General features: G+C 40.8%; 2 protein-coding genes across 7 annotated transcripts in view; one reads left to right on the forward strand and one right to left on the reverse strand.

Annotated features, from left to right (window-relative positions):
* The window catches only part of rnf166 (ring finger protein 166), a 36,036-nt gene extending 29,974 nt beyond the window's left edge, over positions 1 to 6,062 (reverse strand). For 3 of the 4 annotated variants that reach the window (XM_079589574.1, XM_079589572.1, XM_079589571.1), the window contains exon 1: positions 5,682 to 6,037. In XM_079589574.1, the coding sequence (XP_079445700.1) occupies positions 5,682 to 5,848 (167 nt within the window). In that variant the 5' untranslated portion in view covers positions 5,849 to 6,037. Of the gene's footprint in view, positions 1 to 5,681 lie in introns of all 4 variants that reach the window. The other variant, XM_079589573.1, reaches the window with a different exon arrangement.
* The window catches only part of ctu2 (cytosolic thiouridylase subunit 2 homolog (S. pombe)), a 14,980-nt gene continuing 4,920 nt past the window's right edge, over positions 5,690 to 15,749 (forward strand). Inside the window, exons 1-9 of one of the 3 annotated variants that reach the window (XM_079589538.1) lie at positions 5,690 to 5,769; positions 6,662 to 6,746; positions 8,766 to 8,840; positions 8,930 to 9,008; positions 10,204 to 10,263; positions 10,351 to 10,411; positions 10,530 to 10,639; positions 14,216 to 14,463; positions 15,638 to 15,749. The exon at positions 15,638 to 15,749 is cut by the window's right edge and continues 24 nt beyond it. In XM_079589538.1, the coding sequence (XP_079445664.1) occupies positions 6,682 to 6,746; positions 8,766 to 8,840; positions 8,930 to 9,008; positions 10,204 to 10,263; positions 10,351 to 10,411; positions 10,530 to 10,639; positions 14,216 to 14,463; positions 15,638 to 15,749 (810 nt within the window). In that variant the 5' untranslated portion in view covers positions 5,690 to 5,769; positions 6,662 to 6,681. Of the gene's footprint in view, positions 5,770 to 6,471; positions 6,747 to 8,765; positions 8,841 to 8,929; positions 9,009 to 10,203; positions 10,264 to 10,350; positions 10,412 to 10,529; positions 10,640 to 14,215; positions 14,464 to 15,637 lie in introns of those variants that run through there. The other 2 variants (XM_079589537.1, XM_079589539.1) reach the window with 2 other exon arrangements.

Below are 15,749 nucleotides of genomic sequence, written 5' to 3' on the forward strand. Positions count from 1 at the left end.
GACATACGGTGAAACGCGAGCAACAACAAGGCATCCAAATAGAGGCAAAAGCATAACGGTCACAGTCAAAAACTGATCCACCGCATCATATCCTGATGGAGACGGAGACTGGGACTCACAATATCAGGAGAAACACTGTTCATAAAAAGCTGGGTCTCTATTCACTTCTATAATCGTTATTATTTACAAAGCAAACGGACTACGTGAGTATAAAGTTGTATTTATTAGCAGCGTGTGCTAGCGTATCAACAATTAGGGTAGAGAACTGAAATCATAACCTAAACCTGTCTAACTAGTATAACTTCACAGTAAGGTTAAAAGCTAAATGTATCTTAGAGCACAAAAGTGTGCTTGTTGATCCTTGAGGGGTTTCGCTGACTGAGGACGTCCACACAGTTTAATCCAAAGACGACACTTGTCAGGATTTGACTTCGGTTTTGGGAAGGGGAAAAAACGGACACCGCCTCCAGCCTCTCTGGGAAACGCATATCTGTGTTACAAATGCCCCAGGCACAACGTTTAACCATATTTTTTATAAAACGACGACGTAATAGCCGGCCGAGACCAAAAATACGAGACGCCGGTGTTAAAGCCAATGGAGCGCTGTGAACAAGTGTCGGAGCCTCTGTGGGAGCTCGTTCTTGGCTGCGCTGTGATTGGTCAATCTACATTCTAGGGCGTGGCTTAGCCAAAGGCGAATTACGTTGAAAAGGTCACGCTTCTATGAAAAGTAAAAAAAATCTGTCCTGACGAAAATGTAATGAAAATGAAAACATAAAATATTAAACTTTTATTTATTTATTTGTGAAATGACGATGGTTTCGCTAGATAAGACCCGTATTCATCGTCTGGTGTCGTTTAAAGCCCGTTGAAGCGGCGCTGACACTGTCATCTGGACCTTGACCCGTTTGGGGCCCATTGACGTCCATTATATGGAGAAATGTGTTCATCAAAAACCTTCATTTCTTTTCCACTGAAGAAAATAAGACATGGACATCTTGGAGGACATCGGGGTGAGTAAATTATCAGCAAAAGTTTTTTTTAAAGTGAACTAATCCTTTAACTGTTAAAAGGACAAGATATTGCAGCGGACATTCAGACGGATTTTTTTATTATGAATATATAGGACTGACCTGAAGGTACTGTATCTACTGTAAATGCACTCGCTCTCTCACTCTTCAATGAACAATATCGATGAGATCAAACATGTGTTTGCGTTGCTAAGAGCGGTTGCTAGGGGTGTTGTGCAGTGATACATAGAGCCGTTGGGTGAAGCGGTCATAGCTGTGTTTTATCGTGAATAAAACACAGCTATTGACCAATCAGAATCAAGGATTGGAACTAACCGTTTTATAAATAACATTAAAAGCTGGATTTTCACCACAGGGGGACTTTAAGAGAGAGATTTGAACTCCTAACCATAAGAATACAGTGATGCTTTCTCGACTTACCAAACTAGTTTCAGTCAATACTAATACCTAATATTAGGAAATGTGAGTTTGAGTGAGTTTTATGCAACTAAATTAGAAGTTGAAGGACACAAAAAGAGCCTCGCGTCCACACACTCATTTTCTAATGCATCCCCGCCGAGATTAGATGGTTTTATAAGTAGACTAAAATAACAGTGCTAATCCTCATCTCGCTATCACCACCGTATGGCATGATGCAGGTGAGACTGAAGCTCGTTTATTAAACCCTCATGAATAATGTGGGCTGGGATACTGTATTTGGTTTTGCACAGAACTGCCCACACTCATATACATCACATTCATATCACAAATTCATAACAGTCATGAAATATGCTCATCTCAGGAGTAGGAGGCGTATGCCCGAAGATTTATGTTCCCCTTTCTTTTACTTAAAGTCCCCCTGTGGTGAACATCCAGCTTTTAATGTTGTTTATGTGTCTATGTGGTGTTTTTAATCTGCTTTATGCATCTGTAAGTTCATAAGTGGACAGCATTGCTGAGTATTTTCTGCTTAAAACTGCAGTGAACCAAAGACAGTCTCAAAAACACGGTTTGAAATCGCTGGTGTTTCTGACGTCACACACTACCTTGTAACCAATCAGATCAACGTGTGATCGTCAACCAGTGGATCTCTGAGTGAGTGAGTGAGTGAGTGAGTGGTGGCGGGGCTCATTTGCATATTCATAGAACCGCGCATACTAAATGAGGCAAGGGTGTCGAGTTACATTCAAGATATTTTAAATATGAGGAATTTTTTTTTTTTCGAGGAAAAAAAACTTTTAAATATGTAATTTTGGTGATCAAAGATGAGTTTTAAAGGATAAAATTAACTAAATGGGAGACTTTTTTCATCGAGTTTTTAACACAACCACACAATCCGAACAAAACGTTTTCTGTCGACTCAGGGTTTGTGATTAATCACAGTGTGACATCATCAGTGAACAGCCAATCACACAAAACATGGAGAGTGTGTGTGCGCAAGTCGAGTGAGTGGAGGCGGGGCTCATTTGCATATTCATAGAACCGCGCATACTAAATGAGGCAAGGGTGTCGAGTTACATTCAAGATATTTTAAGGCACGAGGAATTTTTTTTCAAGGAAAAAAACATTTAAATATGTAATTTTAGTGATCAAAGATGAACTAAATTAACTTTTTGGTCTTTTGTCGAGCCATTTTTCATCGAGTTTTTAACACAACCACACAATCCAAACTGGTCTAGATCAGGTTTACGGGCCCACAACACTCACAACACAACATGTATAAACGTTTTCTGTCGACTCATCAGAGACATCATCAGTGAACAGCCAATCACACGAAACATGGAGAGCCGTGTAGCGCAAGTTACCAAAACCAATCCACTTTCTTTAGGCCAAAAAAAACTGAGAAAAATCACAAAAATCCTATACACAATCCTCACTTGCCATTAATCTATTCTAACCCTATTAAAGGTTGTGTAGGTCAGAATTGTCTAAAGAACTTTTTTCTAATTGGCTTAAACTGTCTTTATATACCAATACATCATTAAAATGTAAGTACTTTGAAAAAGAGAGTATAAAAATTGAGTGACTATAGTGTATTTAATCTTCAATAAACACAGCTCATTAATTCCTACCGGGACGAAACAAGTGATTGGCTTGCGCGACTGTCACTCTCCGTCGCCATGACTACCGCCGCTATTACTGGCTCTGCCGGCGTGCGCACAGTCGCGCTCCCGTTTTTAGCTGGGAGTGAATGGAATTAATGAGCTGTGTTTATTGAAGATTAAATACACTAGAGTCACTCAGTTTTTTATACTCTCTTTTTCAGAGTACTTGCATTTTAATTATGTATTGGTATATAAAGACAGTTTAAACAAATTTGAATAAAAGTTTGTTTTTGACAATTCTGACCTACCCTACCTTTAAGCCTGCTGTATCATATTTAATTCACAAACTTCTAATGCCTCTAGATTTGATTTACATCACTTTTTGTCCATATTAGGGATGCATAACGATTAATCGCAACTAATCGTTTGCAGAATAAAAGCTTTTGTTTACATCATATATGTGTGTGTACTGTGTATAATAATTATGTATAAATATACAAACATGCATGCATAATTTTAAGAAAAAAATATATTTATATATTAAGTATTTATAATTATATATAATATAGGGCTGTAAACAATTAATCGCGATTAATCGAAGCCAAAATAAAAGTTTGTGTTTACATAATATATGTGTGTGTACTGTGTATAATTATGTTGTATATATAAATACACACACATGCATGTATATATTTGAGAAATATTTGCATTTATATACTGCATATATATTTTTATATGATTTATATTATATGATAGGCTATATAAATTATTTAAATAGAACTATTGTATATATAAAAAATAAAAAAAATCTTAAATATATACATGCATGTGTGTGTATTTATATATACAAAATAATTACCGGTATACACAATACACAGACATATATTATGTAAACACAAACTTTTATTTTGTATTCGATTAATCGCGATTAATCGTTTACAGCCCTAATATAAATTATATTTAAATATAAAAATGTATATAAACATGTAAATATTTTTAAATACCGGTATATACATGCATGTGTGTGTATTTATAAATACATAATTATTTTACACAGTACACACATATGATGTAAACAAAAACTTTTATTCTGCAAACGATTAGTTGCGATTAATCGTTATGCATCCCTAGTCCATATAAATATCAGCATCTGCACCAAACTACATATTTTTGTTCAGAATAAAATTGAGCTGCTTTTAGTTTTTCCTCCTCGAATATGAGCTCCATATTCTCACTATATATCGAAAGCCTGATGATGCATCAAACATAATAATCATCAAAAACACAGGTCAGGCTTTACAGGGTTAAACGTAGGGAAAGAAAACAGGATCCCTCAGGTTTACAGCAGTGTTTCCCTCATCAAAAATTAAATTTTTTCCTGAAAGGTCAGTAAAAGGGCAAGGCAATCCCTGGGTGTTTCAGCGACAGGGACCACCAGGTGAAGCTTCACTCATAAAAACACCTAAACATGTCAGACACCAAAGCACAAATTACTGTGTTCAACCTGTTAAATCAAAACTATGAGCTGCTGTTATTTGATTAAATTAGGATATATTGACAAGTAGCTGAGATGCTGCCAGTTCAATTGATGGTATTTGCTTCTGCGGAAGACGTCAGCCTGCATTATTTCAACTTGGTTTTAAAATATTCATGTTTAAACAATGAAATTTTGTGGTGGAAAAACTACATTACCCATAATACTGTACAGGAAACTCCACCAATCAGAGTCGAAATGAGCAAAAAGTGACAAAAGACTGCAAATGACGTAATCGACTCGCTCTCAAAATGCTTAAATATTTTAATAAATAAGCATATTTTGCAATAAACTTGAAATATATTATTTAATCAACATTTTTAAATTACTCGTTTTTTATTTCTCCATCAATTACGCTGTTCGCAATGCTTCATGGGATTGTAGTTCTTTCCCTCACCTTTGTATTTTGGTCCGATTTAAAAAACACATTTTTTGTTTTTGTTTTTTTTGCTTCAAATCAAAGTTTTAGCTTTGTAGCTACTTTGTTTATAACGCTTTAACCAATACTTTCTTTTTTAAATGAATGGAAATCCCGTTATTTTGAACGTTCGTTTCAATGAATCGTTTTAGGAACCGATTCAGTGAACAATTTCATAATTCAAGCTTGAGGATGATGGATATATTTACGGTATGCTAAGCTCCTTTCAGGTCCTTAAAAACACAAACACATGCTACCAATAGCAAGCTTTGCATCACTAGTGTCCCATTCTATCGAGGAAAACGCATTTTACAATTTTACAACGCGTACACATAAACAAAAGAAGCTACGAACAGTTGATAAACGATTCACTCGAATTCCAGACAGATTCGGTCTGGTTTGCGAATCGGTTCGAATGATTCTTTTCAAATGAACCGAAACAGACATCACCATCACTATGAAATATCGCTTTGTTCTCCTGCACAGATGGGAAGTGAAACTCCAAAAGCCCTTATTGACGGATATATTATGTTTTTATATTTTGTCAACGGTTTAAAAAAAAAAAAGTATGATCACGAAATGCACAAGCACAGATGAAAAGACGCATAATTTTCATTGCCGAAGCCTGACAAAGGAACATGATGTAGAACATGTCAAAAGGCCAGTTTACTCACGTATGTGCGCAGCTGGCGATGCTGACAGGCTTGTGGTAAACCTCCAGGCAGATTGGGCAGGAGAACTGGCTCTCTAGACTCTCTCCAGGTGCGGCTGATGAGGCTCCATTTTGCTGCTGATGTTGCCTGATCTGAGCAGCCGAAACAAAACTGCGGAACATCGCCATCACGAACCACTAATACTGCCGATGCGAAGAGGATTCCGTGTTTTTAACGAACGTATCGTGATTTATACGACATTAGATACCGCATCTGCAATCACCCAACACTGTTAACCGAGGAGGGCACGCCGTTGTTCCAAAGAAGTAAACATTACATGGTAGCTTTAACGGAACGGATTAGGCGAAAAAAAAGATGGGAGTTGTAGTTCTTACAGCGTTCATTTTCGCAGAGCGGCTGTTCAATAGAACTACATTTCCCAGACAACGCATTCATAACAATTCCATGGAGCATAGATAGGTGGCGCAAAACCAATGTAGCGAATGTAACAAATAAGGTTGTCAACATGTATATTTTATATATTATAAATTAGTATTTTTAAATGTGTGTATATATATATATATTTGACCGAAACCGTTAAGACATTAATATAAATCATAAAATCATAACTCATCACACTGCTTCTTTTCTGTGTAAAATAAGAAAGCATGAGTTTTCTTTTGGCCATTTTATGCACGTGTATGTGGTATTTAAAAGTATTTACGCAAAAAGTAAACATTACACATTTAGATAATAATATAATAATAAAACATCAATAATGTCAGACGATGCTAAAAGCAAACATGTGGGCGTGGCCTCTACACGTCATCAAAAGGGGTCAGGGAAATTCTCTACACAATCACACGTGAAAACAAGCTTGTACACAAATGTGTGATTTTGACGATTCTCTTGCGTAAGTTTTGAGAGAATGTGTCGCTTCTAAACGGGCTGAAGAGCATCGTATCGTTGGACGAGTGACATCGGGTGTTTCCTTTCATTAGTTTGTGAATTTGAAGCCGTCATGTGTCAAGTTGAAGAGGATTATAATGGTCTGGAGTGTAAACAGGAGAAGATACCTGTGCCGACGTGAGTTGAACTGAACAACCTGTGTGTGTGTGTGTGTGTGTGTGTGTGTGTGTGTCAGAATTAAGAACCATATTTTGGACAATATAATGATCATTGTTGATACCATAATAAGGGGACTGCAGATGGAAAATAGCATTAGCTAACTCATCTGGTACAAAACATCTCTTCGTAAGATTAATGTATTTTGTACATTGTCCCTGACAAATAAACTAAATTAAATTAAAAATATTTTTGTTGTGGCGATGTGAGCGGGTACATCATCTATCTTCCAACCCGTGTTTCCTTCTTATCCTGAATCACTAAGTTACGCCTAGTAATAATATATTTAAAGTATAATAAGTTTATATTCGGACTATTTAAGGGCGAGTGGGACACAACCGCCGCGGAGGAGCACAGTATCTGCGTGACTCGTCATAGACATAAACAGAGAGAAGTAGTTCCGGTAGTTCTTTTTATTAAAGCGGTTGAGTATGATTTCACTTTTCTAACTGTAGTTAGTGTGTAATGTTGCTGTTTGATCATAAACAACATCTGCAAAGTTACAATGATCAAAGTTCAAAGCAAAGGGAGATTTGCTTTTAAAGAAATATTTGTTTAAGGACTACAACAAACGGCTGGTAGGAACTACACGAGCTTCCTCCCGGGTTAGTGACATCACCAACCCTAAAATTTACATAAACCCCGCCCCCCGGGAACACGCAGTCCATGTTGAGAACATAGACAGTATATAAACTGGACACAGCGACCCCCGTAGGTTTCAACGGAGAAAAGTGAAGTCCGTTAGAAGCATCACTTCCTGATCGCCGGGCGAACTGCGCAGACTCACACTGAGCTTGAGGACGTAGATGTGACGTGTGTCTGACAGCTGTCAGTCTTCTAGTCGCTGTGCCGAGATAAATCTGAATCATTCCCTTCCGGATCTCCGGAGAGCGTGAGCATTAGCTGTCCATGAGCTAGCAGCGGGAGCAACTTTATCACTCTCTGTGGGCTTCTGCCTTGACTTTATCAGACTTTATGCTCCACGTCCCCCCGATTGCTCGTGAGCTTCTACGCCGGTCTATACGGTAATCTCTCGACTGTGCGACAGAGAGTCACGTGGTTATGACGCAATCGTTAGCCTATTTTTACAAAAACGGCTTCCACAAGGCCATAACGTAAGACACAAGGTAATGGAGCCTTTTATACATTGTCGTGTTTCTTTATAAATAAATAATGGACAAATGGAGTCTGTAAACGCCTCAGATGTAAAGTTATTCGCTGTCAAAGTGACGGCAAAATGAATGCGAGTCAATGGAATGCTAACAGCAGGTTAGCCAGTTAGCCAATGGCGGCCCGCGGGGAAGCTTCTGGCGGATGGATTATCCCCTTGGGTAATAGCAGCTGCTAACACACACACACACACACAAGACGCCAAAATGAATGGGAGTCAATGGAATGCTAACAGCAGGTCTGCTAATCAATGGCGGCGCCCGGGGAAGCTTCGGTTTCCCCCTTGCTACACACACACACACACAAGCTCTTGAAGCTCCGCCCCCTGTGCCGGGAGCAGCAGCTCATTTGCATTTAAAGGGACAGACACAAAACGGTGTGTTTTTGCTCACCCTCAAAAAGACGACTTTAACATGCAATATAAAAATATCTGTGGGGTATTTTGTGCTGAAACTTCACACACACACACTCTGGGGACATCAGAGATTTTTTTTTCTAAATGTCAAGAAAAAAAAAAACGGTCTAAAATGACGGAACAATACCAGAGGGTTAAAGAATACGCTGGTACTCACTTTTTTGGTTATTCTCATTAATAAATTACATAAAACATTTTAATTGTAAAGTTTTTCAGGCTTTTTTGTTTTGTTTTTCAAGGTCATTAAGTTCCGTTCCCAGTTCTTTGTTGTGCTTTACTGTTTTATGTGTTTTCTATCGTATTGTTAGTTTTCTTGGCTCTTGTAAGGCACTTTGGGCAACACCAGTTGTTTTTAAACGTGCTGTACAAATAAAGTTGTATTGTCTATTCTTCAGGCTGGACAGGAAGTGTGTGAAGTGTAAGGAGGGAACGGCCGCGCTCATCATTCGTGTCAGCGACGCTTTCTGCCGGTCGGTGATCCGTTAATCTTCTCCGTGTTTTAATTCCTCTTCATCATGTGACATGTCTCGTCATAAACACTCTTTCTGCCGCTGACTAGGTCCTGCTTCAAGGAGTACTTCATACACAAGTTTCGGGCCATGCTGGGGAAGAATCGTGTCATATTTCCCCAGGAGAAGGTAAATATAAAAAAAAATGTATTATTGTTGACGACCTCAGTTTTAGTGGAATTATGGAAAATCTAATTTGGTGCAAATTATGACTTTGTAATGCGTAAAAAATGAATGAACCAGTTCTGAACTTGTTTTGTTTGTTGGCACTACATGCCTTTCCCCCTGACATCATCTATTAATCAGCATTAATAATCATTATTATAATATAAATGACATTCACCAACAATGAGTGATAGTATTTTCAAAATAAATTATATAGTGAAAACAGTTTTTATATTTAACAAACTGTCAATAGAAAAGCTGTTTTAAAACATATTCCATTAAAATGCTGTTTTTCTCAAATATTTAAATAAATTATTGCTTCGTCTGACCAGCACAAATCCAACAAGTGTTATTATTATTATACCAAACCAAAAAATAACCCATGAAACCACACAATCATAAGATTAAATAACAATACCAAGCATCGCAAGAACATGGAAATAATAAGCAACATAAAATACAATAAAACTGACAATTATGGAGTGATAAATATGTGATTTATAAATGATTACATGAATAAATAAGCAAAAATAAAATGCAATTCATGTACAGACACACACACACACACACACACAAAGTTATTGTCTCCTAAAAGAAAGAGTGGATTCTGAACTGCTCAAATGAGTCGCCAGTAATTTCAGTCTCACTTCCTGTTACAAACCAATGTAACTAATTTGCATAATGCCCGCCTCTGTTCTTGATTGGCTGAACAGCGTCTCTTAGCTCCGCCCTCAAACACTGTAGTGTATCTGAGACTGGAAGAGTTCGGTTCGTGTTGTTCATGTCGAGAAGACGCTGTTTTCTGAGATTGATACGGTAAAACCCTCGCCATCGTCACTGTTCATATCACTGTGATCGAGAGCTGAGACTCAGATATGATGATGAGCGTTTGCTTTCTGACCAATCAGAGCAGAGGAAGCTCTCAGAGGCGGGGCTTAGAGAGACTGAATCCTTGATCGTATGTTTCAGACACTGAGAGAAAAGAGCGGATGCTTAAATGTATATTATGAGGAAAGTGTTTTTGACCTGCGATGCATGTAAACCTGTTGTAGGAGACGCCAGAACAACATTAGGAATCTTTAAAATAAATCCGTAGATCCTTCAACATCCACACGGACTCAATAGTTTGTTCACTGACCGTCACTTGTGCTCCTCTTAGGTTCTTCTTGCTGTTTCTGGGGGCGCTGCCTCTTGCTCGATGCTCTCACAAGTTATAGAGGTAAAGAGAGAGTGTGTGTGTGTGTGTATTTGTAATCTGCATTTGTATAAAGCACTAGATAAATCAACATCTGCTTTTATTCTTCAGGGCTTGAGTCGGGATGCTCCCAAAAAGTTACGATTTCTGCCTGGAATCATTTACATTGATGGTAAAGCCCTTTGTCTAGGACCGATAGGGCATTATTCCTGTATCTCAAAATTATGCTTCAGCATTGAGTGTTCGGGGATATTTTAAACAGGTTCTGATGTGTGTGTGGTGTGTGTTAGACGGCGGCGCTTGTGGGCGGAGTCAAGAGGAGCGACAGCGATCTGTAGATCAACTGAAGAGCATCTTCACACACACGGGCTTCCCGTACTTTATAGTTCCTCTGGAGCAGGTAAACACACCCCGCTCCTTCCCTCTGTGCACTCGTGTAGTTTCAGACAACCATGATTTTAATGAGTTAGTTAGGTCATTTCAGGGCAGAGAGAGAGACTCACTCACACACACACACTCACTGACTCACTGACTCACTCACTCACTCACTCACTCACTCACACAATTACTCACTGACTCACTCATTGACTCACTCACTCACTGACTCACTCATTGACTCACTCACTCATTGACTCACTCACTCATTGACTCACTCACTCACTCATTGACTCACTCACTCACTCATTGACTCACTCACTCACTCATTGACTCACTCACTCACTCATTGACTCACTCACTCACTCATTGACTCACTCACTCACTCATTGACTCACTCATTGACTCACTCACTCACTCATTGACTCACTCACTCACTCATTGACTCACTCACTCACTCATTGACTCTGACTCACTCACTCAATCACTCATTGACTCACTCAATCACTCATTGACTCACTCACTCACTCATTGACTCACTCACTCATTGACTCACTCACTCACTCATTGACTCACTCACTCATTGACTCACTCACTCACTCATTGACTCACTCACACACTCACTCACTCACTTATTGACTCTGACTCACTGACACAATCACTGACTCACTCACTCAATCACTCATTGACTCACTCACTCACTCATTGACTCACTCACTCATTGACTCACTCACTCACTCATTGACTCACTCACTCATTGACTCACTCACTTACTCATTGACTCACTCACTCACTCATTGACTCACTCACTCACTCATTGACTCACTCACTCACTCATTGACTCACTCACTCACTCATTGACTCACTCACTCACTCATTGACTCACTCACTCACTCACTCATTGACTCTCTGACTCACTGACTCATTGACTCACTCGCTCACTCACTGACTCTGACTCACTGACACAATCACTGACTCACTCTCTGACTCACTGACACAATCACTGACTCACTGACACAATCACTGACTCACTGACTCACTCACTTGACTCACTCACTCACTCACTCACTCATTGACTCACTCACTCACTCATTGACTCTCTGATTGACTCACTGACTCACTCACTCATTGACTCACTGACTCACTCACTCATTGACTCACTCACTCACTCACTTATTTACTCACTCACTCACTCATTGACTTTCTCACTCTCTCACTCACTCACTCACTCACTCACTCAATGACTCTCTGACTCACTCAATGACTTACTCAATGACTCACTCACTCACTCACTCACTCACTGACTCACTCACTCACTCACTCACTCACTGAGTCACTCACTGAGTCACTCACTCACTCACTGACTCACTCACTGACTCACTCACTCACTTGACTCACTCACTCACTCACTCATTGACTCACTCACTCACTCATTGACTCTCTGATTGACTCACTGACTCACTCACTCATTGACTCACTCACTCATTGACTCACTGACTCACTCACTCATTGACTTTCTCACTCTCTCACTCACTCAATGACTCTCTGACTCACTCAATGACTCACTCAATGACTCACTCAATGACTCACTCAATGACTCACTCACTCACTCACTGAGTCACTCACTCACTCACTGACTCACTCACTCACTCACTCACTCACTCACTCACTCACTCACTGACTCACTCACTCACTGACTCACTGACTCACTCACTCACTCACTGACTCACACACTCACTCACTCACTAACTCACTCTCTGACTCACTCACTCACTAACTCACTCTCTGACTCACTCACTCACTCACTCACTCACTCTCTGACTCACTCACTCACTCACTCACTCACTCACACACACACACACACACTCACTCACACACTCACTGACTCACTCACTCACTCTCTGACTCACTCACTCACTGACTCACTCACTCACTGACTCACTCACTCACTCACTAACTCACTCACTCACTCACTCACTCACACTCACTCACTCACTCACTCACTCACTCACACTCACTCACTCACTCACTCACTCACTCACTCACTCACTCACTGACTCACTCACTCACTCACTCACTGACTCACTCACTCACTCTCACACACTCACTGACTCACTCACTCACTCACTCACTCACTCTCTGACTCACTCACTCACTGACTCACTCACTCACTGACTCACTGACTCACTCACACACTCACTAACTCACTCTCTGACTCACTCACTCACTCACTCACTCACTCACTCACACACTCACTCACTCACTCACTCACACACTCACTGACTCACTCACTCACTCACTCACTCACTCACTCACTCACTGACTCACTCACTGACTCACTCACTCACTCACTCACTCACTGACTCACTCACTCACTCACTCACTCACTAACTCACTCTCTGACTCACTCACTCACTCACTCACTAACTCACTCTCTGACTCACTCACTCACACACACACTCACTCACTCACTCACTCACTCACTCACTCACTCACACTCTCTGACTCACTCACTCACTGACTCACTCACTCACTGACTCACTGACTCACTGACTCACTCACACACTCACTAACTCACTCTCTGACTCACTCACTCACTGACTCACTGACTCACTCACTCACTCACTCACTGACTCACTGACTCACTCACTCACTGACTCACTGACACTCACTCACTCACTCACTGACTCACTGACTCACTGACTCACTCACTCACACACACACTCACTCACTCACTCACTCACTCACTCACTCACACTCTCTGACTCACTCACTCACTCACTCACTCACTCACTGACTCACTGACTCACTCACTCACACACACACTCACTCACTCACTCACTCACTCACTCACACTCTCTGACTCACTCACTCACTCACTCACTCACTCACTCACTGACTCACTGACTCACTCACTCACTCACTCACTGACTCACTGACTCACTCACTCACTCACTCACTGACTCACTGACTCTCACTCACACACACACTCACTCACTCACTCACTCACTCACTCACTCACTCACTCACACTCTCTGACTCACTCACTCACTGACTCACTGACTCACTCACTCACTCACTAACTCACTCTCTGACTCACTCACTCACACACACACTCACTCACTCACTCACTCACTCACTCACTCACTCACACTCTCTGACTCACTCACTCACTGACTCACTCACTCACTGACTCACTGACTCACTCACACACTCACTAACTCACTCACTGACTCACTCACTCACTGACTCACTGACTCACTCACTCACTCACTCTCTGACTCACTCACTCACTAACTCACTCACTCACTCACTCACTCACTCACACACTCACTCACTCACTCACTCACTCACTCACTGACTCACTCACTGACTCACTCACTCACTCACTGACTCACTCTCTGACTCACTCACTAACTCACTCACTGACTCACTCACTCACACACTCACTCACTCACTCACTCACTCACTCACTCACTCACTCACTCACTCACTCACTCACACTCTCTGACTCACTCACTCACTCACTCACTGACTCACTCACTCACTCACTCACTCACTCTCTGACTGTTGTAATGCTTTGCTCTTGACCACTCCTCAGGTCTTCGGTCTGCCCAGCTCTGTACTGGTGCCGGTCACGCCTGACCCAGACCCGTACAGTCCCAGCTATAAGCACGCAGTGGACCAGTACATCAGAGAACACAAGCTGGCAGAAGAGGATGAGCGCAGCGCCGCGGCTCGGCTCCGTGTGGAGGACTCTTATCCTCCTGAACACAAGCTGGCGCTAGAGAGCCTGTTCTCGTCCCTGAACACACTGACGGCTAAAGAGGACATGCTACACACACTCCGGTGAGTCCAGCTCTGACCTCTCACATCTGACTGACATCAGGAGAACATCTGCTCATGTCACGGCATGATTCCACAACACTGATTCATTAGAGTCTGTATTTGATTTTGACTTCTTGTCTTTGTTATATAAACATTAGGGCGGGGTATTGTAACCGATTTAACGATTCATTTCAATTTCGTTTCTCAAGTTTGCAATTTGATTAAGTTTCAATTCAGTTTGATTCGATATCGATTAAGTTGGCACATTACTTCAATATTATAGGTTAAAATGAAACTGTTTGGGCTACTTGCATTTAAATTACAAAAGGAAGTTTTTATCATAATAATGAATAATTTTTTAATTGCATAATTATTAGGGATGCACAATATATCGTCCACCATATCGGTATCGGCCGATATATCTTTAATGTTATTGGTATCGGCTTGATAAGAAAATTTGCCTGATATATTAAAGTAACACCAAGTAACTTTTCCTCTGCGGTCGCCCTACTGGTTGGAAGCGGAATTGTCCACTAGCGATGTCGTAAATAATTTAGCCTACGCAGCTACTGTCGCACACGCACACGCACGCTCGCTGTTGATCTCCAGCACAACAATGGCCACAGACAAGGTAGAGTACGATGCACGATTTACGCTTACAAAAGCGTCCGAATTTGAGGAAGTGGTGGGGGAAGTGACGTATGCCGTAAAGCAGTCGAATTTTGTAGTTCTTTTTGTGCACGGGTTCCGACCCGAAGTTACATAGTGCCAGTAAAAGCGATACAGACCCCGTCAGGCTATGGCAGACGTGTCATTTAACTTATCGTAAGTCGATGTACCGTCACAAGGGTCTTGGAAATATATTATGAAGGTTGAAAAACTACTTAGTGTTACTTTAAAGCCGATAAATGATGTATTATTTCCATCAGCTGAGACTCTTCAGATGTGCACTGTTCAACATGATGGATTTGAGTAAATGCATCTTGATTTGAGAGTTTTTAGATATTTGGACTGGAAACAAGACAAAAATACTGAGTAAGAAAAGCATTTTTGCAGTGTAATGTTTAAAAAGGACAATGCAAAACTAGTGTCACCTTAATTAACGATAATAACCCTGATGGTCATTACTGTGCGTGTGTGTGTGTGCGTGTGTGTGTGTGTGTGCGTGTGTGTGTGTGTGTGTGTGTGTGTGTAGGCAGCACCTGATCCTGCACGTCGCCCGTGAGAACAGCTTCTCGAAGGTCATGATGGGAGAGTCCTGCTCTCGACTGGCTGTGAAGCTGCTGAGTAACATCGCTCTGGGCCGC

This window comes from Phoxinus phoxinus (genome assembly GCF_949152265.1).
Source record: "Phoxinus phoxinus genome assembly, chromosome: 2".
NCBI classification, from domain to species: domain Eukaryota; kingdom Metazoa; phylum Chordata; class Actinopteri; order Cypriniformes; family Leuciscidae; genus Phoxinus; species Phoxinus phoxinus.